Source organism: Camellia sinensis, chromosome 1, assembly GCF_055761805.1.
Source record: "Camellia sinensis isolate YWXY chromosome 1, ASM5576180v1, whole genome shotgun sequence".
Classification (NCBI taxonomy): Eukaryota; Viridiplantae; Streptophyta; class Magnoliopsida; order Ericales; family Theaceae; genus Camellia; species Camellia sinensis.
Window position 1 is genome coordinate 40,902,556 of NC_138961.1, and position 26,233 is coordinate 40,928,788.

General features: G+C 36.3%; 3 protein-coding genes across 17 annotated transcripts; 1 reads left to right on the top strand and 2 right to left on the bottom strand.

Annotated features, from left to right (window-relative positions):
- Positions 1-7,371: 7,371 nt before the first annotated feature.
- LOC114300776 (phosphatidylinositol 4-phosphate 5-kinase 4-like) lies at positions 7,372-11,554 on the bottom strand. 15 transcript variants are annotated; one of them, XR_014333887.1, is made up of 7 exons: positions 11,240-11,546; positions 9,642-9,772; positions 9,417-9,515; positions 9,241-9,322; positions 8,557-8,654; positions 7,897-8,085; positions 7,372-7,662 (listed from the first exon to the last, which is right to left on the bottom strand). XR_014333887.1 is itself a non-coding variant. In XM_082876432.1 (5 exons), the coding sequence occupies exons 2-5, from the start codon at positions 9,727-9,729 to the stop codon at positions 8,054-8,056; spliced, it is 300 nt and encodes a 99-aa protein (XP_082732558.1). In that variant the 5' UTR covers positions 9,730-9,772; positions 11,240-11,546; the 3' UTR covers positions 7,692-8,053. The 15 variants fall into 15 exon arrangements, 5 of the variants coding, with proteins under 5 accessions (XP_082732558.1, XP_082732548.1, XP_082732540.1 ...); XR_014333886.1 differs by having other exon boundaries at positions 9,241-9,325; XR_014333884.1 differs by lacking the exon at positions 9,417-9,515 and having other exon boundaries at positions 11,190-11,554.
- An 864-nt stretch (positions 11,555-12,418) lies between these two features.
- Positions 12,419-14,240, top strand: LOC145792135 (putative LRR receptor-like serine/threonine-protein kinase At3g47570). The gene is made up of 4 exons (XM_082872672.1): positions 12,419-12,572; positions 12,680-12,799; positions 13,040-13,618; positions 13,873-14,240. Exons 1-4 carry the CDS (start codon positions 12,419-12,421, stop codon positions 14,238-14,240), a joined length of 1,221 nt encoding a protein of 406 aa, XP_082728798.1.
- A 6,035-nt stretch (positions 14,241-20,275) lies between these two features.
- Positions 20,276-20,741, bottom strand: LOC145792145 (putative LRR receptor-like serine/threonine-protein kinase At3g47570). The gene is made up of 2 exons (XM_082872744.1): positions 20,361-20,741; positions 20,276-20,302 (listed from the first exon to the last, which is right to left on the bottom strand). Exons 1-2 carry the CDS (start codon positions 20,739-20,741, stop codon positions 20,276-20,278), a joined length of 408 nt encoding a protein of 135 aa, XP_082728870.1.
- Positions 20,742-26,233: the final 5,492 nt, after the last annotated feature.

Below are 26,233 nucleotides of genomic sequence, written 5' to 3' on the forward strand. Positions count from 1 at the left end.
CCCTGCGTCTGTCTAGAACCAGACGCTCCTGAAGTGGCACTCAACTGTGGACAGAACCTCTTCATGTGCCCAGGCTGTCCACACTGATAGCAAGACAAGGGCTGCCCTCTGCCCAAACCCTGACTCTGCGGTCTAGCTGAAGAAGAAGCAGCTCTCTGACCTCCGTCCTTCTGCGGGCAAACCGAAGACTTGTGACCCAGCTGGCCACAGGTGAAGCAAGTCAAACCTCCCTAATTACCTCTCCCCGAGCCTGTACTCGGCACCGGAAAGGTCGATCTAGCAACTCCCCCCTGAGATTGCTGAGGGTTATAACCCCTCTGTCTCCTGCCATCACCCTGACCCTCCTGGCCCCTTTTGGAGCCTCTATGTTTCTCCTCCTCCTCCTGCATCATAAGCTCCATATGAGCTGCAGCATCCACTAAATGTCTATACTCTCGGATGTAAGGCCCACCAACCCTCAACTTGAGGCCCCGCCTTAACTTCCGCTCAAACTCATAGCAACGGCGTTCTTCGGATGCCACCAACTCAGGTGCGAACCTGGACAAGCTAGTCAAAGTGGCCTCAAACTCTGCCACAGACATACCCTGCTGATTAAGCCGGCTAAACTGATCCCTCAGCTTCTCCCTGGCAACTGCAGATAAGAACCTCTCCTGGAAAGCATTCACAAACGTCTCCCATGTACCACCAACACGAGCCTTCTCGTACTTCCACCATTGACCCGCATCTCCCTTCAGCTGGAAGGATGCCAAGGTCACTTTCAATGCTCCGTCCTCGATGCCAAGCATCTCGAACGTCTTACTCATTTGTTCTAACCACACGTCAGCCTTTAGTGGTTCCTTCGGATCTCCAACAAACTCGTCCGGATTAGACCGGAAGAACTCCCTCTTCAAGAAAGAAGGCCCTGCCTCAGCTGCCTGATTCCCAGCTCTGAGAATACCCAAAGCTCCTGCTATCTCTCGTGCCAAAGAACTCATAGCCTGCTGACCCGCTGGCTCGGCCACATTGGCCTGACCAACTCCCTCCTGCACTGCAGGAATATCATCCGGTAAAGGTACTTCCGGCCTCGCAGGCCTACCACGCCTAGTACCTCTTCCTCGTCCTGACATCCTAATAAAGGTAATACAGAACGTTAGCACATTCACAAATGTGCCAAAACTAAACACTCACGTCCTAATGTATGGACAACTGTAATTCACTCCACGTAAGCACATAAACACATAAGCACTTACGAATTTCATTTCCGGATAATGATAGTCCCGAGGCGTTACTAGAGTTTCGGTTAGAAATGGCATTGATCTAGTGCCTTTCCAACAAGACTCCCAGAAACCCAAGGATCCAATCAATATCCTAGAAATTAAATCCCATACCCATATAAACACATAAGCATGTTATCAATTTAAACATATAGCATATGACACTACACCTCAGTCTCTATCAAGCGAGACAAACCCATTGTGATACTAATCACTTCCCACGTACCCAAAGTATTCGAACCCGGTACGCTCTGATACCAAGTTGTAACGCCCTCAAAATAATAACATTAAACCCATCAATATAGATATGCATTGATACAAAAGAAATTACTAATTTCTATTCATCAGAGTAGCTCTTACAATAGTATTACATGTTAACAACAAAAGCAAATGCCCTATAGGCTTACAGCTTTCCAAGTCAACACTTGGTTACACAAAAGAAGAGTACTAACTCTATACAAAATATGCCCTTGGCTTGAATTTACATGTAATACATCGAAAGAGAAAAGACAACAAAAAGTCCATCAGCCTCAAGCCTCCCAAGCTATGTCCTTGGAGGTGGCATGTTACCAGTACCTGAAAATGATGTTCCCATATTGGGTGAGCCACGACCCAGTAGAATTACACTAAACCAAATATGAATAATGACTAAAAGGTTAGCAATTGACAGATGGCCAACACTGATACTTTCACTTATAACACTTTACAGTTCCATGGCATACAAGTCCATGTTACAGTCCGTTTTCCAATTCCTTTCAATTCTCAATTTATAACCATGGCTCAGAACCTGGCCAAACAACTTATATGAGATAGTAACTTCATATTACATCCTTTCCCATTTCATAGTAGATAAGCATACTAGCTATATCACACACCAACAGATAAGCATACAAGCTATATCATCACTTCCATAGATATGCATAAGAGCACTATCACACTTCCAAAGACAAGCATATGAGCTGTGTCAACACATTACTAGATAAGCATATGAGCTCTATCTATGGAGTCCATCCCCTATCTTCTCCCAACAACATCCAGTTTAGACGTCCATCCCCTATCATCCCCTAAACCGTGGAGTACATCCCCTATCTCCTCCAACACGACACAATGCATATAAACAATAATTATACACATCATCACACAATACATAAATTTAATGTATTCTTTCAATCGTCATTCTCAATGACACATTCTAGTGATTAGTTTCAGTTTGCCTAATTATCATGCATTGTCTACAACAATCAAGACTATCCTCCACTGATAGCCCAAAGCAGTTATTTCTATACAGAAAATAAATGCAACAATGGATATATAATCAACATTTCAACTAGGTGAGCGATATAAAATCCAACTACACCCTTTAATCCCATACATTCCCAATCTTATTGTTTCCAGTTCAATTCCTCATTTCTCACAATTAATTTTACAAATTAATTAATCAATGTAATTAGGGCATTTTTCATAATTAACATTACAACCCTTAGGTTCCATTTTCATTAATGTTTTAACATTAATTTCACCTTTCCATGCCAAACATGCATCTAGGTTTTATATAGTTAAAACCCCAACTTTTGTAAATTTACACAAAAGCCCCAAACTTTCACGAAATTACCAAACCAACCCCAACATCTCAAAATACCAAAATTTAAAGACAAAACCCATAGTAAGGAGTAGGTTATCCCTACCTCAAAAGATGACTCCCAACCAAGAAGGTGAAGAAAACGAAAATGCTCCAAACCACGAATTTCTCAGATCAAAAGATAGCCCTTGATGATCAACAACCTTTTTGTAAAGGTCAAAGGTGAGAAAATCACTCATACTAGATCAATACCTAGAGAGAAGGTAGAGCTCTAGAGTGAGAAGCTCAATAATGGTGTTTTTTGGAAAAGTAAGAGAGAGAAGAGAAGTGGAAAAAATGATTTAAAAAGTCAAAACACGGAGCTTTAACCCAGTCGCCCCGCTCGAGCGTGGAAACCCCTGCTCGAGCGTCACTCACAGACTCCCGCTCGAGCGTCAACAATCCCGCTCGAGCGGCGGATAAACAGTTCCAGAACTTTTACCGAACCAGGTCTCCGCTCGAGTGTTAGCTCTCCCGCTCGAGCGTCACACACAACATCCCGCTCGAGCGTCAAAACTCCCGCTCGAGCGTACAACACTGCAGAGGAGATACTGAAAGATGGAAAAATACGCTCGAGCGTCGAAACCCCCGCTCGAGTAGACAAACGACAACGAAGGGCCCGCTCGAGCGTCAAAGTCCCCGCTCGAGCGTGAAGGCCAAAATCTGGGCAACTACTCTTGGTTTCTAAGTTCAACCAACCTGTTTCAAACCTGCCCAACACAACCCAAGACTCGAATACAAAGAAGAAAGGATGTGAATAAGGTATACACAACAACCAACTCCACGGAACCTAAGTCCGGATACAACAATTAAAGAAAAGGGAAACCGCGATCGCTATAATTTAACGGAAAGTAAAACAATGTGTCAATTTGGTCCCTGTATTTTCCACAATGTGTTAATTTAGTCCTTGTCAAAATCGAGAAAATTGAAGCTGCAGGGACCAAATTGACACATCGTGTAAAGTACAAGGACCAAATTGACACATTGTTTGACCCTCCGTTAAATTAACTTAACAACCGTTATTTATTGGACTAAAATGACACAATCCATTAAATTAAGGGGCAAAATCAAGCAAATTGAAACTACAGAGACCAAATTGACATATCGTGTAAACTACAGGGACTATTTGCATAATTTACCCTATTTAGAATTTTAATATCATATCTTGGTTATTAAAGTATCATGTAAAATATTACAGCTCGTAAAATATAATTTAAACAAAAGAAAGTATATGAAAATAACCTGCGAAATTTTGAGATGTAGTACAAATCTTTATTTTAAAAACGTATGTGTTTTCCTCTGTCTAGATTTAAACGAATGCATACAAGATTCAACCAAAATTATTCATAGTGATTTGATCCATGATGGACAATTGTAAATATTATGTATATCGATATAAAAGTAGACACAAGAAATAAGAAAGAGTAGTTATGTTTTGTTCTTCAATCATCATCAATATGCAAAAAAATAGGGAGCCGGCTTCTTTTTTTCTTTTTTCTTTTTTTGGATAAGAAGAGAGACAGATTGTTTATATTTATATAGGATTTTTGGAAGCAAATATATCATTTTTGAGTGTTCAACTCTAAAAATAAAGAGATCGTTTATATAAGACTTTTCATGACTTTTAAAATATATAATAGATTTGAGAGGATAAAATTGAGACTTAAAAAAAAAGTAAAAATTATGACAGGTTTTTCACACTTTTATAATGATAGTAGATTAAACTTTAAATTTTATAATTTTTATTGTACATATTTTTTTTAATGAAATTTATATTTTTGAAGCCAAATTAATAAGATCTATCAAATAAGATCTTACTTGAATATATAATTTTATAAAATAAAAATAAATAAATAAATAATTGTGACAATGTGAATATTCACATTGGTAGTATGAATGTTCACATCATTCACTGTCAATGTGAACATTAATTCATGCTTCACCCTATTATTATTAAAGGTATTTTGATAATTATGTCACCCATAAAATTTATTGAAAGATAAAAAAATAATTTGAACTAAGTAAAATATAAATATATGAAAAGAGATTTATAAATAAATGTTCATTTCGCTTTTTCGTTCTAAATCTTTTTTCAAATTCAGGGACCAAACACACTCTAAAGTGTTTTTGCACACACCTTTTGATTATTTGGACTGGCACTCCGCTTACACAAATTGTGGTTCCTTTTAATAGTGTTGCAAAATTACTAATGAATTTTATTAAATTTTAATATGAACAATTAAATTTTTGTTTTAATAATTTATTTAGAAAGAGGTAGGTTGTGTTTGGAGAAACTTTTGAAATATGATTCCACCCCTTCCCCTGAATCCTCTGTTTGGATAGAGCGTTCAAAAATTAATTCCCCACTACTTTTGAAAACTCGTTTCAGGCGGAATTTGAATTTTGAAATTTTGCCTACCCGGTCGTCCTTCCGGACGTCCGGTTGACCGGAACAGTGCGATTTTTGTTTTTTGTTTTTTGGCAATTGGCACATGTAATTTTTTATATATTAAATAAAAAATATTTTCTGAATTTTTTAATTTTTTTTATGAGTTTTAAGTAGAATTTTGGGTTGTGCGTTTGGTTATGAGTTGTAAATTTTTGAATCAAATCTCATATGTCACATCAATTATTCCAAACTCAATTCAAAACTCTTTTCAAAACTCATAATCAAACAAAATTTTCACACTCAAATCATAATTTCAAAACTAACAAACTCAAAATACAACTTTATTCTCAAATCATAATTCTAAAATTCTACCAAACGCAACCTTAAATTCTCGATATATTTTAACCATTTTGCTAAAATATGAATAACAATTTATAATAATTTTAATTTATTTAACTTTTAAAAAATATTTAAAATTAAGCAAATTTTTATTAAACAAAAGCATAGTATAAGATTTACCATTTTATATTATTTCACATTTTGAAAAATATATGGATTTGACACCATATTATTTTTCACAATTCTTTTAATGGAATATTAGTAAAATTAGACTTTTATTTTTTGTAGTGCAAGACAACAAAAAATGATGAATCTTATTACATAATTCTTTTGATTAAATTGATGTTTTTATAATTTTATTTGATGTAATTTTCTTTAAAAAATCTTTATTCTTCAATTTATAATGATATCAGTGTATTTATTTAAGAAATATAATGTTTGATTGAATTTAATTATAGTTTTTTTTTTTAATTTATATACACACATATATGAACTTAGGATTTATAATTAATTTTTAGACCAAATTTTTTATGGCAGCATTCCTGATGGCTTTGGTCAATTAAGGAATCTTCAGATGCTCGCACTCGGCATAAACGGTTGTCCGGCACCATCCCTCATTTGCTCTTCAACCACTCTTCTCTCACAATGTTTGATGTGACTATTAACCAAATCCAGGGAAGTCTTCCCTGGGACTTGGGCATCACTCTTCCCAATCTTTAATTCTTCAACATTGGTCATAGCCATTTTACAGGATCAATTCCGGTTTCAATATCAAATGCATCTAAACTCCATCACCTATTTCTGCTTCAAAACAAATGTACTGGAAAGGTTCCTAAATTAGCAAGGCTGCAAAACCTCCAGTGGCTATGCATTTGGGACAATCAGCTTGGATCTGGGGAAGCTGATGACTTGAGCTTTATGTTCTCTTTGATCAATGCTACCAATTTACAGCGTTTGGAAGTGAGTGTGAATAATTTTGGCTGCAAGTTTCCAGAATATATCGGTAATCTCTCGAGAAACCTTGAATATTTGTATGTAGACCACAATCAGATATTCAGAAGCATTCCACCCGGGATTGTAAATCTTGTTGGCTTGCAGAGTTTGCATATGTAGGTTAATCAACTCACTGGCACTACAAGAAAATGCACTTTTGGCGACTAAAATTAGTTGCCAAAAGTAAGGTTTTTAGTCGCCGAAGCCTTTTCTCAACTAAATATTTTGGTCGCTAGATTTGTCGTGGGAAAACGGTCGGGGAAGGTTTTGGCGACTAAAAAAAATTTGGTCGCCGAAAGTCCTATAAATGCCTACTAATGTTTTAGTAGGGAAAAGTACGAGGTATTGGCGACTAAATATTTTTTAGTAGCCAAAGGTCATAAATTGGCGACTAAATATTTAGTCGCCAAAAGTTTTCAAATAAAATTAATTTTCATTTTCAGCGACTAAAATTTTTAGTCGCCCAAAGTATCATTTATTATTAACTACTAAATATTTAGTCGCCAAAAAAAATTTATTTTCATATTTTTTTTTTAGCTACTAAACTATTTAGTCACCTAAAGTCTCATATATTTTTGACTACTAAATTTTTAGTCACTAAAAAATCTCTGGTTTGCTTTTGGCTACTAAATTTTTAGTAGCCAACAAGTTTTATTTTGTTTTTTTTTGGCTACTAAACATTTAGTCACCAAAAACTTTATTTAGTGTTATTTTTTATTATTATTATGATTAATTTCTGCACAACCTGTATTTATTTCGTACAACCTGCACCCTATATATAAACAAAACAATACATATGTCTATTTCTATTTCAATTTCAACCATCCAAAAATTTGGTCTTGTAACATCAAATTCTATACAAACCAAATATAATCCAACCCAAAATAATAATTCCATACAAACAGATAATCATACAAAAATGATGTCCTCCGTATACAAAAAGGAAATATCCACTAGTAATCTATACCACCAGAAAATAACTTCATCTCTGTTGGATCAACAACTATTGCAGTAATTGGTAGTGGAAAAGCTCAAGTTTGTAAAAGTCTTCCTGTAACAAGGTCCCATACCTACAATACTAAAATAAGTCATTTCGAGAAACAGAAATACTCATGCTAGGAAGATATTATTATGAAACATTTAACATAATGCATAATTTACAATCAATTTCTTCAAAGTAGATCTACATTACAATGACTTCAACACTAACTAAATCTTGAGGCCTTTTGTCATGTTGGTTTCATCAAAAACAGGATTACATTATCATAATAACACTTCTATTAAGAAGTGAAAGGGTCTTGAACCTGCGGAATGTGCTCTTCACATAGGAGTTGGTGTGTTCAAGTTTCTAGTTCATTGAATCCTGCCAAGATGGTCTATGAGACACAAACTTGATTAGATGCCTGCTTGACAAACTTGATCAAACCCACCTATGATAATTCTAAGCCTCGTATGTCGTAATCAGCTCAAACTCAGTCGCAATGGAAGAATTCCTGATTTACACAATATGCAAAAGATGATTACTCAAGTTTGAGCCCAATGTCTCAAGAATAGCATATAAATAAAAAAATACAAAAGAGTGAAAAAGCAATCAGCGGCAGCTATGCCTATAACGTGTCATTATAAGATCGAGTTGAAGAAGATAAGTCCTGTTTGGCAAGTATGATTTTCCAATATACAGGCAACAAGCTTCTCTGGCAGCAGCTAAAGACAATGCAATGCTGTCAAACACAAAAAAATGTGCCGGAGGCTTGTAGGTTATCATCCCTTTTAAGTGCTATCTTCCTCAAGAGTTTTGAAAATGAAATCACAAAAGCGCTGTGAGTATTGTTTTGGATCAACTGCTGATATTGAGGTTGGGTCCTATTGGATAGACTTGTGGGCATGCTCAAGCTTCTTCGTAATGTCATAGTCCTGTAATATGTCTATGATGCCAAAGAACATAACTACATCATAGTACTCGCCTATCAGTTCTCCTACTAGCTGAAATTCACAGTCGTTCTTTCTCTCAGTTCTTTCAACTCTTGCGGGCATGTTCACTCCTAGCCTTATACTAGCCCACCTGCAAAATTACTCAAATGAATGAAAATACTTCAAGAATTATTAATTTACATTGCATAAACATGTATACATATGTATCTCGAGGGTGCATCTATTAACTTTCAATTTCCATTTCAATATAGATCATTTTTGATATGTTTCGATTTTAGATTTGTGGACAAAAAGGGAAAAAGTATAGGAAAGAGAAAAGTCAGGAAAAGAAAATGAAGAAAAAGAAACAATATTCCTTTCTTTGATTGATTGGTTAGTTTGTCCCAAACATATATAAATACAAACAATTGGAAGATTGATTATTTCTGGTCTATTATGAAGATTCTTTGTTGTTATTGAGTTATTTTATTCTTCCTATTATGAACTCTTTCATGTATTGATTTCGTTGTTTCTAAAATGTGTTGTTGAACAATGATTTTCCTAATTGATGTAATTCTTTTCATATTTGTAAACATTATCCAATCGATTGACGCCAAAGAAAAATATTATCCAAAATATCAATACTAATAGGTTTACGTAATTTCATTTTTGTTTCATTTTTCTCTCCCTCGGCATATCTAAAATTGAAACATAGCATTAGTGTAGAGATATTTTACCCTACTGGATCTAAAAGAAGTTGATCCACATCTACTCTTGAAAGCTGGGGAGCTGATGATTCAGTCTCTAGGTCATCAATATCTGCTGGAAAGAAAAGGACACATTAATTTTCTCTCTTTATTGAGAAAATAATTAAGCTAACTTTTATTTGTTTGGATAGGAAATATTTTCTTACAAAGAATGTTTGAAAACATAAACGGATCATCAGATTAAGGCTAGCATTTGGCAACATGTCAGGTTCAGGCTCATACCAGATAGAGTAAAGATAATTTTACTGAAAAACATAAAAATCACTTTTGTTTTCATCAACATTAATCCATATGTAACAATGAAACATTCCTCACCAATTAAATCTAAAAAACCAGAAAGAAAAAGAAAAGATTTAGGGACAAGTAATAACCGATAGGTGTTCGAGCTCCAGAGGGAATGAGACTGCCAGCTGTAGTTGTATCCATGAAGTGAAGGCCAACTAGAAGGCTGTAGTCCATGATTCTTTCCTGTTCCAGAAACTCACAGTCCCTGTCGATTTGCCTGTTTATTTATATATATAAAAAACACAAATGTTCACTTTTTTAATGCCTGCTGAAAAATGATTGAAACTTGAAAACAATTTCAAGGAGCACAGAGAAATTCTAATTTGATTTATGCCCATTTTGTTGCTTGCAACCACATTTGAGAAGTGGAATAAATACTATATATAGTGACATGCTAGAACCCCAAAAAGAGTTAGGTGTACAAAGAAACTGGTAAATCTGTCTAGACCAATCCAAACCGCATGGTTTGGTCTCTTTTTTCAATAGACACGTTGGTTCTAGTTCTAAATAATCAAGTACTGTTAGATTATGGTTCATGGAACCATATCTAGGTGTATGTCTTGTGTATACCATGAATTATTGTATTGTGTAATAATGTAATGCAATTGTACCTTATGCCCTTCGTATCCGTACTATCTTTCCTATAGTTGTACGAGAGAGTAGGACAGTGTATGTTGCGCATGTGAGTGAACACTAATTATAATAAAGGTGTTTTGTCATCTAGTGTCTATAGACAACACCATATAAACCTTGTACTAAATATAGCACATAGGTGTCCTACCTGTTTATCCTACAATGTTCCCCTATTAGGCTGTGTTCGGTTAAATATTTAGGCTGTGTTTGGTTAAAGGATTCTCCAAATCCTTTAACCAAACACAACCTTAAGGAGTTCAATGTTATATTATAAATTCAAACCGGATCTAAGAAATGAAGTATTGTATTTAATGTATGATCATTGTTTATGTTGTAATCAATTAAATTCAAGTTGCATTTATGTTCTTTTGCAATTAATCAATCTTATATCGATAATTGGGATTTTGTTTTTTTGAATATAATAGCCTAAAATTCTAGTATCAAACCAAACCAAACTAATTTTTATGATCAGTTAGATAATTTCAATGATGTGATTCTAGAGTCCTGCTATGGACATACCATTTTCTACTGGCATCTAATCTTATTCTTCTAAGGCATCTTAAAATTGGACCAATATGGTCCATGAAGACTCCATAAAAAAGATAAAAAAGGCAGTCTCGAAATCCTAATGCATGAGACTTCTGGTACTGTAAGATGTATCTAGTCTTTCTACCACGTGCAAAGAAACTGTTTCTGTGGACAAAAGAAAAGAATCAAAAACCAAAAATTCATGAATACAAATAAATGTGGGGTTTGTTTTGTGTGTTATGGAAACTCTGTCTCAGGCACGATTTGTCACTTGAGCATAGAATCAAACACTTGGTGGGCAAAAAATTTAACAATCCACATATCAAACAAACAATCACCTAAACCAATGATCCAAATTCAAAGTTTATCATCACTACCCATTTCAGAGTTTGTCCACACAATCCACATATCAAACACATTCAATACACAACAAAAACACACAGAGAAAGTTAAAAATTGAAATGGGTACTCACTAGAACAGCCTTATGGGCAGAGACAGGAAAGGGGTTAGACGCGGGTTTACCGGAATCGTCATCGGAAGCGACTAAAACGATGTTAGAGAAGCAAGGAGTAGAGCGATGGTGGTAATGATCGAAGGGAGTCCAGAATCTGAGGAAGGAGACTTTGGAGTTGAGATCTTCGATCTTGGCACGAAGTTGTTCTGGATCTTGGCTCCGAATCGGTGTTCATGAACTCATCATGGATCTTAGGTGACAGTGACCAAAACGAGTAGGAATCGATGCTCCGGTTCCCGGTGACCGCGAGGGAAGGGAGAGGAGCACCGGAGAGATAGAGAGACGTTGAAGAGAGAGACAGATAGAGGCGCTGGTAAAATTTTGGAAACCAAATATATATATATATATATTACACCATTAGTGACTAAATTTTTTAGTCGCCAATTACTTTTATAAATCCCTCAAATTTAAATTAGAAATGTCGCCCTCCAATTTTTTTATTTTTTGGCGACTAAACTATTTTTTGGTCGCTGAAAATATGTTTTGGCGACTAAACTTTTGGCCGCCAAAGATAGTTTTTTTTTAAAAATTTTACATTTGGCGACTAAATATTTTAGTAGCCAATACCTAATATACGACGACTAAACTAATTTTTGGTCGCTGAAAATATGTTTTGGCGACTAAACTTTTGGTCGCCAAAGATAAAAAATAAATTTTGAATTTTACATTCGGTGACTAAATATTTTAGTAGCCAAAACTCAGTATACGGCGACTAAAATTTTTTTTTGTCGCTAATTCTAGTATTTTTAGCGACTAAATTATTTTTTAGTCACCAATAATCAATATATCCCGACTAAAAAAATTTAGTAGCTAAATATTATACTTTTGGAGACCAAAAAAAATTTTAGTATGTAATTCTAAAACTTTTGGCGACTAAATTTGTTTTAGTCGCCAATTTTACTCGCCAAAGGTGTAATTTGTTGTAGTGTGGTACTGTTTCAATTGAGATTGGAAAGGTTCAAAATTTACACCAATTAATTCTCTATGGCAATTCATTGTCTGGTAACATTCCATCTTCCCTAGGAAATCTAAGTTTGTTAAGTGAACTTGATTTGGACAGCAATAATTTTCAGGGAAACATTCCTCCGAGCCTAGGGAATTGTAGAACCTTGCAATTGTTGTTTCTTTCTCAAAACAACCTTAATGGTACCATACCAAAACAAGTTGTTTCTATCTCATCCTTATCTATGTATCTAGACCTATCCCAAAACCAATTGAGTGGTTCTCTTCCCATGGAAGTTGGAAACTTGATAAACCTCGGTTACTTGGATGTCTCTAAGAACCTATTATTGGGTGAAATTCCGAGCACTCTGGGCAGCTGCACAAGCCTGGAAACGCTACGTTTGGGGAACAACTTTTTCATCGAAACCATTCCTTCTTCTTTTAATCCTTGAGAGGCATTAAAGAGTTGGATCTTGTGAACAATAACTTGTCTGGTGAAATTCCAGTGTACTTGGAGAGCTTTACCTTTTTGCAAAATTTGAATCTGTCTTTTAATAATTTTGAAGGTGTAGTACCAACACAAGGTGTATTCAGTAATGCAAGTGCAATATCTGTGGTGGGAAACAGTAAGCTCTGTGGGGGTGTAGTTGAATTGAAGCTACCTAAATGCAACTTCAAAGTGGATGAAAAGAGGAGATCAAACAGTGCCTTAACTCTAGCACTCTCTATACCCTTTGGGCTTGTAAGACTAGCTCTTCTGGGCTATGTTATGAATCTTTTCCGGTTTAGAAAGAGAAGAAAAGATATTCCTTCAGATTCAGTAAAAAATTGACTCTTAAGGGTGTCTTACCAAACTCTTGTTAAAGCCACTGATGGTTTCTCATCATTCAATTTAATCGGTGTTGGTAGTTTTGGGTTTGTGTACAAAGGAGTTATTAATGGAAGAATTGTCGCTGTAAAAGTACTCAACCTTTTGAGACATGGAGCTTTGAAGAGTTTTGTATCCGAATGTGAGGCCCTAAGAAACATCAGACATCGGAATCTTGTCAACGTGCTAATGGCATGTTCGACGGTAGATTATCAGGGTCATGACTTCAAGGCCTTGGTTTATGAATTCATGGTCAATGGGAGCCTCGAGGAGTGGTTACATCCAACTTGTAATGAAGATTTGTCAAATGAAGAGTTTAGGAAGTTAAATCTTTTTCAAAGACTAAATATTGTCATTGATATTGTTTGTGCACTAAATTATCTTTATAACCATGGTCAAACACCAATAATCCACTGCGATCTTAAGCCAAGCAACATTCTTCTGGACAAAGATATGACTGGGCAAGTTGGTGATTTTGGGTTAGTGAAATTCCTTGCAGACCATGCCACCCATGACTTGTCTACAAATGAAACAAGCTCTATTGGCATAAGGGGAACAGTAGGTTATATTGCTCCAGGTGAATATGCTTTCATTTATTCTTAATTGTTTCATTCCCAAAATGATATTAAAGCAAAACCACTTAGGTTCCCTATCATCCTTGTCCTTTTTTAATAATGCTACAAGTCACAAAAAGTGTAAAGAAAATTGCACATGTGATCTGGAGCGTTTATTGTTTTTTCTGTGCATAGTTCTTTGACTTTTTTGTTTAGGGAGAATTTTTTATAAAGGGTTTTCAAATTCTATTTTTATCAAATGCATTTTCGCTTGCAGAATATGCTATGGGAAGTGAGGTCTCAACATATGGTGATATCTATAGTTTTGGCATCCTCGTGTTAGAAATGTTTACTGGGAAGAGACCCACCAATGAAATGTTTAAAGATGGTTTAAGCCTCTATAGCTTTGTAAATAAGGCTTTGCCTGACAGTGTATTGGAGATTTCAGACCCAATACTTTTGCAGACCAAAGAAGAAGAAGAAACTTTCATTAGGAGTGAAAAGATTGTGGAGTGCCTGAGTTGGATACTTGAAATTGGAGTCAATTGTTCTTCAGAACTGCCTAGAGAAAGAATGTCCATTAATGATGCCGCAGCTAAATTGCATTTCATCAAAGACACTCTTTTAGGATATGAAATAAGTTGAAAGAGATGAATTTATGAGGTAATAGCCTTACTTCCACACTCATTTGGTACATTTAGTGAAAAGTAATGTTACCTATTCACAAAAAGTGTGAGCATTTGAGATGTGTTGATTAGATTGATTTTGGTTGTGATTCATATTACACCGAGTTTAAATCTACATTACAAGTTCAAAATTTATATATGTTCTTAATATTTTTTCTCAATATATAACATCAATCATCAGTGAAAATGCACATTTTACTTTATTTCTGAGTTGGGTTAATTACATTTTTGAAAAAATTTCATTTTCATCCCTATACTTTTCCTTGATGATCAATTACACCCCCAGACTTCGAGTAATTTCAATTTTACCTCTAAAGTTTTTGAAACCGTATCAATTTTTCCCTTTGAAACGGAAAAAGTTAAAAAAAAATTGCATTTTGGCCCCAAATTTCAAAAGAAAGATGCAAACTCACCGTCTCCTACACAAACTCACCCTCTCCGGCACCATTATTGCAAGCCCACTTTTCGGTGCCACTCTCTGACCCACCATTGTTGCTGATAATGGTTTAGATCAACAACCATAGTAGCAAACCAAGTACCATAGTCCGCCAAATTTATTTACTCCAAATTCTAATTTATGTGTAAAAATCCAACCTCATACTTTGAATTCATTCCAAGCTACATTACTTTCTATGTATGCATATCTAAATGAAGAAGATAAATAAGGCATTGATTAAATACCAAATCAACAATGACGGAAGGATTGTTGGGTATACCTCCTTATTGGAGTTTGAGACCCAATTGATTTTGGAAAAAGAATTTTAATTTGGTTTGGTTTAGGTATAATATATTTTAATATATTATATCTAATTTTGTGGTGACACAATTCAGTTTGGAAACAACTAAGGTTTTGGTAAAAAAACCCTAGATTCACAATATATTATGGGTATTGTTTTTCCCAAGAAAAAAAAGGTGATATAGTGCGGCTACAACATTATATTCGGCTGGTGGTTGACTTGGGGCAGCAGCTTTGGATCAATTGGTGTAGTGTTTTGTTTGGTTACACAAAGAGTTTCAATAGTGCTTGGTCAAAATCTGGAAGGATTTTTCTGCTACTTTGTTTAGCTTCGAAGGGTTCTTTATTTTAGTGCATCTTCGGATGGTTCTGGTAAAGCTGACTTGGTTTATTATTTTGGGTTTTCTACAACTTTGTTCTGAAGATTTTGGTTCATCTATTTGGTGAGGTCTTTCATCTTGTTTATTTGTGATTATTTGGAATTCAGCTAAGGGTGATTTTGTGAGACCATTAGTGTCTCGTTTGTAATCGTTTGGAACTTATTTGGTTGATAGTGGAATCGGATTTCGATCCCGTGGACGTACTTCACATTGAGGGAACCACGTAAAAATTCTTGTGTTGCCTTTGATTTAATTTTTCCGCATTAATTTTTATTCCCATTGATTGATTTACTTGTGGGGAATTACATATTTTCCCTAACAAGGATTGCGAGGATCATCTTCAGGTATCCCCTGCTCTACTTTCCCAACAAGGTTAGCTCCAACATTAGCTGCTTTTGTGAGCAAAAAGGGCAACAAATGAAGCTCCAAAGCGATATCCCACAAGAAGAAGAGGCATTGGGAGATAAATAAATATAAACCAAGCAACAGATAATAAGTACATGTTTACTCTAAAGCTATGTAACCATAAGCAGATGCTAGCTCAAGAAATAAGAATACACCAGCCATATGGTAACACGTTAAAAGAACACTAAAAGAAAATCCTCACAAATAGATGCATACTCAAACTGGAACATGCATATGGACAGACATCTGTCCAAAGGCCAATTCTAATCATGTATTTTGTGTGATTGTTTTGAAATGGGTTTTCTTTGATTTTTGTGGGTTTTTGATGTTTTGAACTATGAATGTGTATTTTGTGATTGTTTTGAATTGTGTTTTCTTTGTTTTTTGTGGGATTTTGATATTTTGAAATGGGTACATATTGACATCTGTAAAAATTGTAGTTGAAATGTTTTTTTTTTTTGTGGGTTTGTGGGCTTCTCCCTAGCCACCGCCATAACCAACCTCGATTGGAAGAAGAAGAAGAAGAAGAAGAAGAAGAAGAAGAAGAAGGAGGAGGAGATTGCGTGGGTTTGCGACCATGGTGCTGTGGGGGTTAGAGAGTGGCGCCTAAGAGTAGGGGTTGCGGTGGTTGTGGTGGTATGAGTTGCTGGAGAGTGTGCCGGAGAGGGTGAGTTTGGATAGGAGAGGGTGGGTTTCATCTTTCTTTTGAAATTTGGGGCCAAAATGTATTTTTTTTTCAACTTTTTCCATTTCAAATGTGACAACAAGGGCAAATGTCACGACCCCATTCTGCCCCTAGTAGAATGGTGCCGTGGTGGCCAGTAATCCGAGATTACCGAAGGCCAACTTTCAAAATTCACACACAATCAGAGTATAATATATAGGGCTTACATGTGCGGAAGCAATATATGTAAATCTAACTAGTCCATAAGAGCTGTGCATAAGTCAAATGAAATGGCATACATCTTTACATAGCTTTACAACTTGGATATAAGCAGAATAAAATAGATATTACATCTTGATTGAAAGGCTGCTCAAGCCGACATAAACGCAATACATGAAATACAAAGTCGAGAGGCATAATCTTCAAGATTGCCGACATAAATATGCATCCAAAACATCTTGCAAAACACATATCTCGGCGTCACCGCCATCATGCTAAACACCTACATATATACATAGAGAGGGTGAGCTTGGATACTCAGTGAATGGTATAAGTAATAAAGGGGTTAAATGAATGATTCACGAGGTCCTTGTCAAAACAATACATATATCAGAGCTTGTTCAAAACATGGGATGAATCAAGTTCATTAATCAAATCTTGGTCTTTCAAATCTTCTTGGGATGTTTAATAACATCTACATAATACATGGGGTGATGACATTCCTAACAAAACAAACCCACTCATTCATAGACCGTCGGTGGCAAAACAAGACAAAACAAAGGAATAATCGACCCGGAATCGATTAGACAAATCCACCCGTACACCAGACCGTCGGTGGGGCCATTCGTTCGCAGACCGTCGATGGCAGAGATCTCTCAAGCAATGGTGCAAGTGCATTATAGTCCCCTGGCACTAAGGACTTTCCAAGAATGTTATCAAAACAAGGTAATACTTGATATACAAAATAGGGATAATCATTCATGCTTGATCAAATACTTTTCAAAACAAGGCAAAGCAAAGCTTATCAAAACATGATAACATAGCTTTATTAAAAATACCACTCACATAGTTCTTGGGACATCGGGATCAAAGCAAGGATCCAAGACCTACAAATATATGGAAAAGTCTACTAAATGCACTTCAAGAAGACAAGAAGAGATTCTCAAAGATGGATATGAAATGCATTCTTAAAACAAGCTTTACATGAATGCAAGTGACATAGGGAAAACATGCTGGGTACCAACCAGGTCCCGGAATGGATGCACAAAGATGATCTAGGCTAAAATGACCTAGTTGGGTGAACTCAGGAGGTCTTGGCCGAGGACCCACACCTCTTGGCCGAGGTGTGGTTACCTAGGCTTCGGTGTGTAGCTCTTTGCCGAGGTGTTACAAGATGCCGGCAAGGGTGTACCATGGTCGGCCTAGATGATGAACATCTCAGCCTAGGAGATGCAGTGGTTAGCCTAGGTGTGCATGCAAGATAGACTAAGGTACAAGTGATCATGCAAGGTAGGCCGAGGTGAGATACGATGCTTGGCCTATGTGTGGGATCTAGGCAAGAGTGGTCTCGGTGATCACACCTAGGGAAATGAGGTCTGGAAATCTGGGTTTCCTCCTTGAAGGACATGAAGAACGTGAAGAACATGAATGTTAAAATCATAACTTGTTATTACAAAATCTGAGGTTTCATGCTATGAGTTCGAAAACATGGACCTTGGTACCCATACTTGAAGATCATATGAAAACAAACACGAAAACATGCATCTTGATACAAACTTTCGAATCAAAACATTGTTTTCTTCAAGAACACATGAATATCACTTTCTCTTTCTAAAACCGAACTTCAAAGCAATGCATGGCTCATGAAACATTCTAGATCATGCAATGCAGCTAGATGAACAATAAGAACAACAAGAGTAGACCAAGAATCTAACCTCAAAACACGGATCTAACGGTTCAAGGTGTGAAGATCAAGCTTGGAAATCTACCTCTCTCTAGAATTCCTCTTCCTCTTCCTAGAGCTTCTCTCTCTTCTAAGACAAGGATATAGCAAATGATATGTTTTTCTCTCTCTGCCGGCTGATTTAACCCTCTGCAGGGACATGTGGCACTACCGGATTGGTTCTCCTCAAAAAGGTGATTGAAAGACAAGACAAGTGTATGACAAAGTGTGTATGACAAGCAAGGTGGCATGGGCACTCCGGCAGGTAATGGTCTCGGCTTAGGATATAGGCTTCGGTAAGTAAGGTTCCAATGACCTCGGCTAGGAAGGATAACACTTGACCTAGCTATGCCACACCTCGGTCTAGGTCATTCTAGTCCCAAAACAAGATCACTATGTGCAAGGATCAAGGATCTAGGACGCCTAGATGATAACATCTCGGCCTAGATGATGCACATCTCGGCCTAGATGATGACATCTCGGCCAATATGCCTAGGTGATGGTGGAGGTCAACCAAAGTGGTTCCAAGATGGTCCTAGGGGTAAAAGGTTCAAAGGTGTGACCTAGGCTTGGCATGACCTAGGCTTGAGACAGCAAGGAAGGAACAAAACATGCATACAACACTTAGGCAAATCACATAAGCACAAAACAAGACAGGGACCTTTACTTAGGCAAAACAAGTCAAAGTCTGCAAATGCAAGCTTAACAAGACAAAATCATGCAAATGTACATGAACATGACTAAGACATGAATATGGGTTATTGCAGCAAAATTGATACGATTTCAAAAACTTTTGAGGTAAAATTGAAATTATTTGAAATTTCGGGTGTAATTGATCCCTAAAATATGCGTTGTTTATTATTTTAGTCCTTTAAGTTTTAATTTTGTTATTTTGGTCCTCAAATTTGATAATTTGAGTCAATTTGGTCCTAAATCTAACGTTCGTCTGCATTGGTAATAGGAAAATGATAAAAGACAGTTTTGGTTCTTAGTTGTCATTTTAGTCCCTTCAGTTTTAAATTTCGTCATTTTGTTTCTCAAAGTTGTCGATTTGAGTTAATTTGGTTCTAGCTCAAATTGATAAATTTGAGGACCAAAATGACAAATTTTAAAACTTGAGAGACTAAAATGACAAAAAGTACATACTTTAGGGACCAAAACTTCTTTAAACCTGAACTCAATCAAGACTGGTTCCGGGTGCTAACATAATTCAAGCAACTCAAGCACATAAAAGCATTATTGATTATTTAAATCACCATTATTCAAATTGAGTAGAATACCCACACAAGGGCATGGTCGCCAATACTTTTAGGGCATGTTTGATTGGATGGATTAGAGTATGGGATTGGGATTATTAATCTGTGGGCCCAATTATCCTATGTTTGTTTTAACATTTTGGTTTAGGATTATTAATCCAACAAAATTGTAGGATTATTAGTAATGGGTAGGGGTGGGATTATTAATCCCATGAATAATTTATCTTATTAATCCAATTGGATAGTGAATACCACACTAATTTGATAGGATTATTAATACCTCACTATTAGTCTTGTGAATCAAACATGACCTTAGATTACATAATGATATGATAAGGGTAGATTTTGTTACTTTGAAATAAAAGGCCTATCAAAGTGGATTATATTTTCAAAAATGTCATTATCGTATCATTTTGGTCAACAGTCATGAATTTTGTACAAGAATAGACTTTTTCATATTCTTAGGGCAATTGGATGATTTAAATTTCCATTTGATAGGACTTAAGACTTGGTTTGGTTTGGTTTGGATGATTTAAATTGATATTTGATTGGAAAAGGACAAGCTCATTATTAGAAACCTCACACTAGAAAACATGACCTGTTTGCTCCCATCATTGTCCAGTTATCCATGCTGCCTCCTGTCAACCAGGACAAGCCATAGAGGATTGAAGTTCAATTTTTTTTTTTGATAAATACCAGATGAAATTCATGGAGAATATTACTCATGCTCATTCGATCTTGTGGTGACTTTGTAGAACATGCCACTCCAATCTTGACCACGGAAATTAAACATTCCACCATTTTGTTGCCACTGTTCACATGCAACGGTTTCCAAGTGTTTCCGGCTGCCACAACAATAGCTTGTACCTCTTCTTCTTCATTGTTCAGGATCACTGGGTCTACAATCTCCATCACATGGTCAGGCAAGGCCATCCTAGAAAAGGTATGAAGATTAAGGCCTTTCTCAAATATGCTATCAGTAGGTCTCTTCCCTATTATCATTTCCAATAATAAGATTCCATAATTATAGACATCTCCATCAGTTGACATCTCACTTCCGAGATCATACTCTACCATTAAAAAAAAAATTAACATTCAAAGGCCCTAAGGGTCTTTTTGCCCGAAAACAAAAGTAATATGAAAGATAGAGAAAAGATCAATTCTAACAATAGTGAGTGCCATAATATGAAAGCAATACATGTGAGAGTATTTGAAACGTAAAGCAGTTGTTACGTGGAGCTGCATATCCAATGGTTCCCCTTATACTAATTGAACTACTTTGATTTAGAATAGTGAGCTTTGGGCAAAATATAGCTAGACCAAAATCTCCAACACTGGCAACCATGTCATGGTCAAGAAGAATATTACTTGGCTTCAAATCACAATGAATGATTGGTGTTGGGCATTGGTGATGAAGATAATCGAGTGCACATGCCACATCTATGGAAATGAATATTCTATGTAGAATGTTGAGTCTCCGGACCTCATTTTGTTGATTATTCGTTTTTAGACATGAATGCAACCACTTCTCTAGACTCTCATTAGGCATGATTTCATAAACTTGAGCTTTGAACTCATTCCCTTTTTTTTTTTTTTTTTTTTTTTTTTTTTGAACTGAAGAAACTCATTTCCTTAAAAATCAATACTGGAACAAGAAGTTATGATTCTGACCAAGTTTCGATGTTGAATATTTCTCAAGGTTTCACACTTTGCCACGAAAATCTTGGTAGCTCCACGATATTGAAGGTTAAGTACTTTGATAGCGGCAACTAACTTCCCATCCTAATCAAGAATTCCTCTGTATACAGAGCCAAAACTACCATAACCAATAAGATTTGAAGAAGAGAAATCATTTGTTGCTTTGAGTTTTTCATAAGAGACTTTCAAAGAATGATTCTTTTAGCAATGAAACTATTTTTCTTCTTGAACCAACAAATTACGAAGAATGATGCCAAGGTTACTCCAACAAGTGTAGAAGCTACTACAATTGCTAATATATGTGAAAAGGGCATTTTAAGTTTTGGTTTCTTGGTGGTGCAGTTGGGTAGTTGTAATTCAGAAATACTGCCACAATGCCTATAATTTCCAGCAATTGATATTGCACTTGCATTTGAGAAAACTCCCTTCATTGGTAACTCACTCTCAAAATCATTGTTGGACAAATTGAGTTCTTTTATGGAAAATTTCTCTAAGAAAGTTGGAATTTCACCAGACAAATTGTTATGAGAAAGATTAAAGTTTTCAAACCCCTTCTAAGATTCCAATGCTAGAGGAATAGATCTTTTGAAGTGATTTTTCCTACAAATATAAGTTTTCAAGGCTAGTGCAACTGCCAAGACTGCTAGGAATTTCACCGAACAACTCATTCTCAAACATCTAGTTCTGCTAAATTTTTGAGGTTTTTGATCTCTATTGGCAAGGAACCAAACAAATGGTTCCGAGCTAGATTTAATGATATAGATAGAGATGAGACTCTCAGAAGTTTTTTAAGTATAGTGCCACTCAAGTTGTTTTGAGCAAAAAGAAAATGGATTTTTTTTGTATAATTTTTTTTATTGAATTTTATTAAAACATGAATAAACTTTTTCAACCTAGTTTTGTTAATTGGCCTCAATAAAAATTTATAAAACAAAGGTTCAAGGGATGGAAAGACAAAGAAGAAGAAAAAAAAAATTATTAAAAAAAATGACAACTTATTTAATATTTTCTAACAAGAAAAATTGGGTGTTGATGTTGATGGAGTTGTCTTGGAGATAAGGAGCTCCACTTTGCTACTACATTGCTTTCTTGGTGAAAATAGATAATGAGGCAAAAAAAAAAAGGTTACAAAGAAAACTATCTAATCTAAAAAACATGTGATTAGTTGGAACAAAGGGTCTTGAATTCTTCAAATGGTGGTCTTCGGGTCTTCAAAATTTGGCAATGATTTTATCTATATAGAATAGAAAATTAGTGCTTCAAGTCGCGTTACTAAGTCGCTTTCCTAAAGGCAATATTTGTACTCACCAAAAGGTGTGCAGGGGGTTATAACAAATTTGCCTCCATGATACAATGAAGCCGGGTTTAAAGATCTAGTCTATCGGCGTCTGCACTGACAACAATAGATCAGAACACTCTTGATATAATCAAGAAACCAAGACACTAATAATCAAATCTGCAGAACTTGATTATCAATAAGAAAAACATAAATTTGCTTAAGAAACTCTTGATCGAAAATTCAAAATCAAGAGGGAGAGAGAGAGAGAATTGTAGGAATACTTTTTAAGAATTTTGAATGGAATGAAATGGTTGATTTCGTAGCCTATTCACAGGCCTTAATGGATTTGATCGAATGGTCATGTCCCTTGATCGCATCCGATCAAATCTGATCGTTGAATCGACGATCTATGGTGCAGATCATTCTGACACTGAATAGATGCCTTGACTAATCACACCTGATCACGATTGGGTGCCATCTCATCCGTATGATCACGCATATCTCCAATCAACAGCTGTGATCAACCCGCTACAGATCGGACACACAACCGTTTGATCAGTTGGTTGACTCATCACCAACGGATGACACGTCACTGCCACGTGGAGCTGATTGTATTCCACGTCACCCATTCCACATCGGATCCACCTCATCACTCCAACCTGTCCGATGCAAATAGGAAAGCGCCCTCATGGCCTCGATGCGTCTGTGCTAAGTGTAAAGTGCGCCATCAAACGCCACACAGCCCACTGCCCACGCCCCACGCGTGCGCGCGTGCGTGTGTGTGGATGGTGCGAAGCACCATCCTTGCGGTGTGGGTGCATGCACACTAGCTTTCATCTCATAATTCCATATTCAAAAGAATATTCCATGTAGCACTTTATTAAGTGCTCCATGTTTTGCTCTCTTTCTAATGTGGGACGGAGTCCCCAAGCTTAATTAATGTTTTCCAAAGAAAAACAAGGAAGGTTTTGAAAACACCCAAAAATTAAACTATAAATTTCAAAAACCTTTGAAAATTCCCCAACATTCACCCACCATTTTCAAAATACCAGATGAAGACTCTTGGTTTACTTGGTAGCCTTATGCATAGGTGAAGATATCTTACTATTTGAATCATTCACTTAGTGAAGACATCTCAAAGTTCGTTAAGATGTCATAATAGACTTGTCTTTGAACTAGCGATCTTATACGACTAACCGGACGTGTCTCACGCCTAGTACAGGTTACCTCAAGTATTCAAACAAACCGACATGTGGATTGGCCTTGTGTTTATATCCTGTTTCATGAGCGCTCTAGAGTCAAGCCCTTGGACTCATAGGAAGCGGCACCACCTCCTACACTCACATAGGTAAGCTTATTGAGAGTACCCCTGTAATATATAGTACCCTAACAACCCAGTTGTAAGCTTATTAAGAGTTTGCTAACTCATCATCTTCTTTTCACATTAGAGGTACCAAGCACTTCAACCTCGGGATGAAAATGAAATAAACTAAGTGCTTGCAATCACGACGTATAGTGTACTTGGGCTTATTGAACTCAAGACTTGATGTTTCTTTAAGCGTTGAGTCGAGTTCCCACCAGGAGTGATTGTGTTAAGTGGGCTTGAGACCCATCCCCTTTGATGTTTTCCACACTAAATCCCTTGTAAGTCCCTTTGTTAAAGGATCAGCTACGTTTTCACTTGACTTTACATAACTAATAATAATCATAACTTCTGTGATTAACTGCCTGACATAGCTATGTCTCAGTCCTATGTGCCTGGACTTTCCGTTATAGACATGGCTATAGGCCCATGATAGAGTTGCTTCACTATCACAATACAAAGATATTCGTGGCATAGGTTTTGGCCATATCTTAATCTCTAACAAGAGATTCCTCAACCACTCTGCCTCTTTGCTACAAGAAGCCAATGCTACAAACTCTGATGCCATGGTTGAGTCTGTTATGCATGTTTGCTTCTTAGAACCCCAGGAGATAGCTCCTCCTCCAAGAGTAAAAATCCAACCACTCATGAATGAGTGATCTTCACGGTCAGTTATCCAACTAGCATTCGTGAATCCTTCCAGCACTACTGGATAGCCATTATAGACTATTCCATAGTCTATTGTTTTCCTCAAGTACCTAAGTACTTGGTTAACAGCATGCCAATGCACACTACTGGGATTACTAGTGTATCTACTAAGTTTTTCCACTGCAAAAGCAATATCAGGTCTAGTGCAAGTCATGGCATACATCAGGCTACCTATTACTCTTGAGTATTCTAGCTGATCAACAGCTCTTCCAGTATTAGGATACAATTTCAAATTTGAATCAAAAGGTGTAGACATGGGTGTACAATTATATTGATTAAATTTCGTAAGAATTTTCTCAATATAGTGCGACTGGGTTAGAATCAAAGTATTGTCCTCTCGTTTGATCTTAATACCCAAAATTACATCAGCGAAGCCCATGTCTTTCATACTAAAGCTAGACGACAAGAAATTTTTAGTACTTTCAATGACATCATTGTCAGTACCAAAAATAAGCATGTCATCTACATACAGACATATGATTACACCTCCATTTCCAGTAAACTTACTGTACACACACTTATCACATTCATGCATCCTAAAGCCATTTGACACTATTACTTTGTCAAATTTTTCATGCCACTATTTTGGAGCTTATTTCAGTCCATATAGTGACTTCGCGAGTTTACGCACTTTGTGCTCTTGACCCTGTACAACAAATCCTTCCGGTTGTTGCATGTAGATTTCCTCATCTAACTCTCCATTTAGGAAAGCGGTCTTAACATCCATTTGATGGATTTTAAGCTTATAGATTAAGGCTAAGGCAATCAACACTCGAATGGTGGCGATTCTAGCCACCGGAGCATATGTATCAAAATAATCGATACCCTCATTTCCAGTAAAACCCTTAGCAACTAATCTTGCTTTGAACTTGTCAATTGTGCCAACAACTTTCATTTTCCTTTTGAAAATCCATTTACAACCAATGGGTTTGGATCCAGGTGGCAAATCAGCAAGTATCCAGGTATTGTTACCCATGATAAAATCCATCTTATCATTTATTGCTTCTTTCCAGAATGTAACATCTTCAGACTTCATAGCTTCCTCAAAGATTAATGGATCTGAATCCATATTCAAAGAAATCATTGTTTGCTTATAATAAGCTTTTCTAGTTCATTCTACAAGGTAAACAATGAAATCAGGGCCAAATGACTTCTCAGTCCTAGCCCTCTTGCTCCTCCTTAGTTCAATAGGCTCATTAGGTTCATTAGGCTCATTAGGTTCATGTCGTTCACTTTCCTTTGTAGACATCAAAGGAGTTGATTCATTTTCTTGATTAGAATCCAATCTTGGAATGGTTGTGAAATGATTCTCATTAAATACCGCATCACGTAATTCAATGATGGTATTTGTTTCCATTGAACCATTGGGCTCTATTACCAGAAACCTACATGCTTTGCCATGTATAGCATAGCCAAGGAATATGCATTCAATTCATTTTTCACCTAATTTCTTCCTTTTAGGTTCAGGCAATCTGACTATTGCTCTACAGCCTCATGTTTTCAAGTAACCAAGATTAGGTT

Bases quoted from the DNA above. Each gene is read 5' to 3' on its own strand.
- LOC145792145 (XM_082872744.1), bottom strand. From the start codon at position 20,741: ATGGTAGAGTATGATCTCGGAAGTGAGATGTCAACTGATGGAGATGTC. The intron at 20,303-20,360 runs GTATTTATCAAA...CCTGGTTGACAG, and splicing joins TTCTCCATGAATTTCATCTG to GAGGCAGCATGGATAACTGG.
- LOC114300776 (XM_082876414.1), bottom strand. From the start codon at position 9,729: ATGGACTACAGCCTTCTAGTTGGCCTTCACTTCATGGATACAACTACA. The intron at 9,326-9,641 runs GTTATTACTTGT...TTTTCTTTCCAG, and splicing joins TGGAGCTCGAACACCTATCG to CAGATATTGATGACCTAGAG. The intron at 8,655-9,240 runs GTAAAATATCTC...GTAATTTTGCAG, and splicing joins CTTCTTTTAGATCCAGTAGG to GTGGGCTAGTATAAGGCTAG.
- LOC145792135 (XM_082872672.1), top strand. From the start codon at position 12,419: ATGTATCTAGACCTATCCCAAAACCAATTGAGTGGTTCTCTTCCCATG. The intron at 12,573-12,679 runs GTTTGGGGAACA...GTGAAATTCCAG, and splicing joins CACAAGCCTGGAAACGCTAC to TGTACTTGGAGAGCTTTACC. The intron at 13,619-13,872 runs GTGAATATGCTT...TTTCGCTTGCAG, and splicing joins AGTAGGTTATATTGCTCCAG to AATATGCTATGGGAAGTGAG.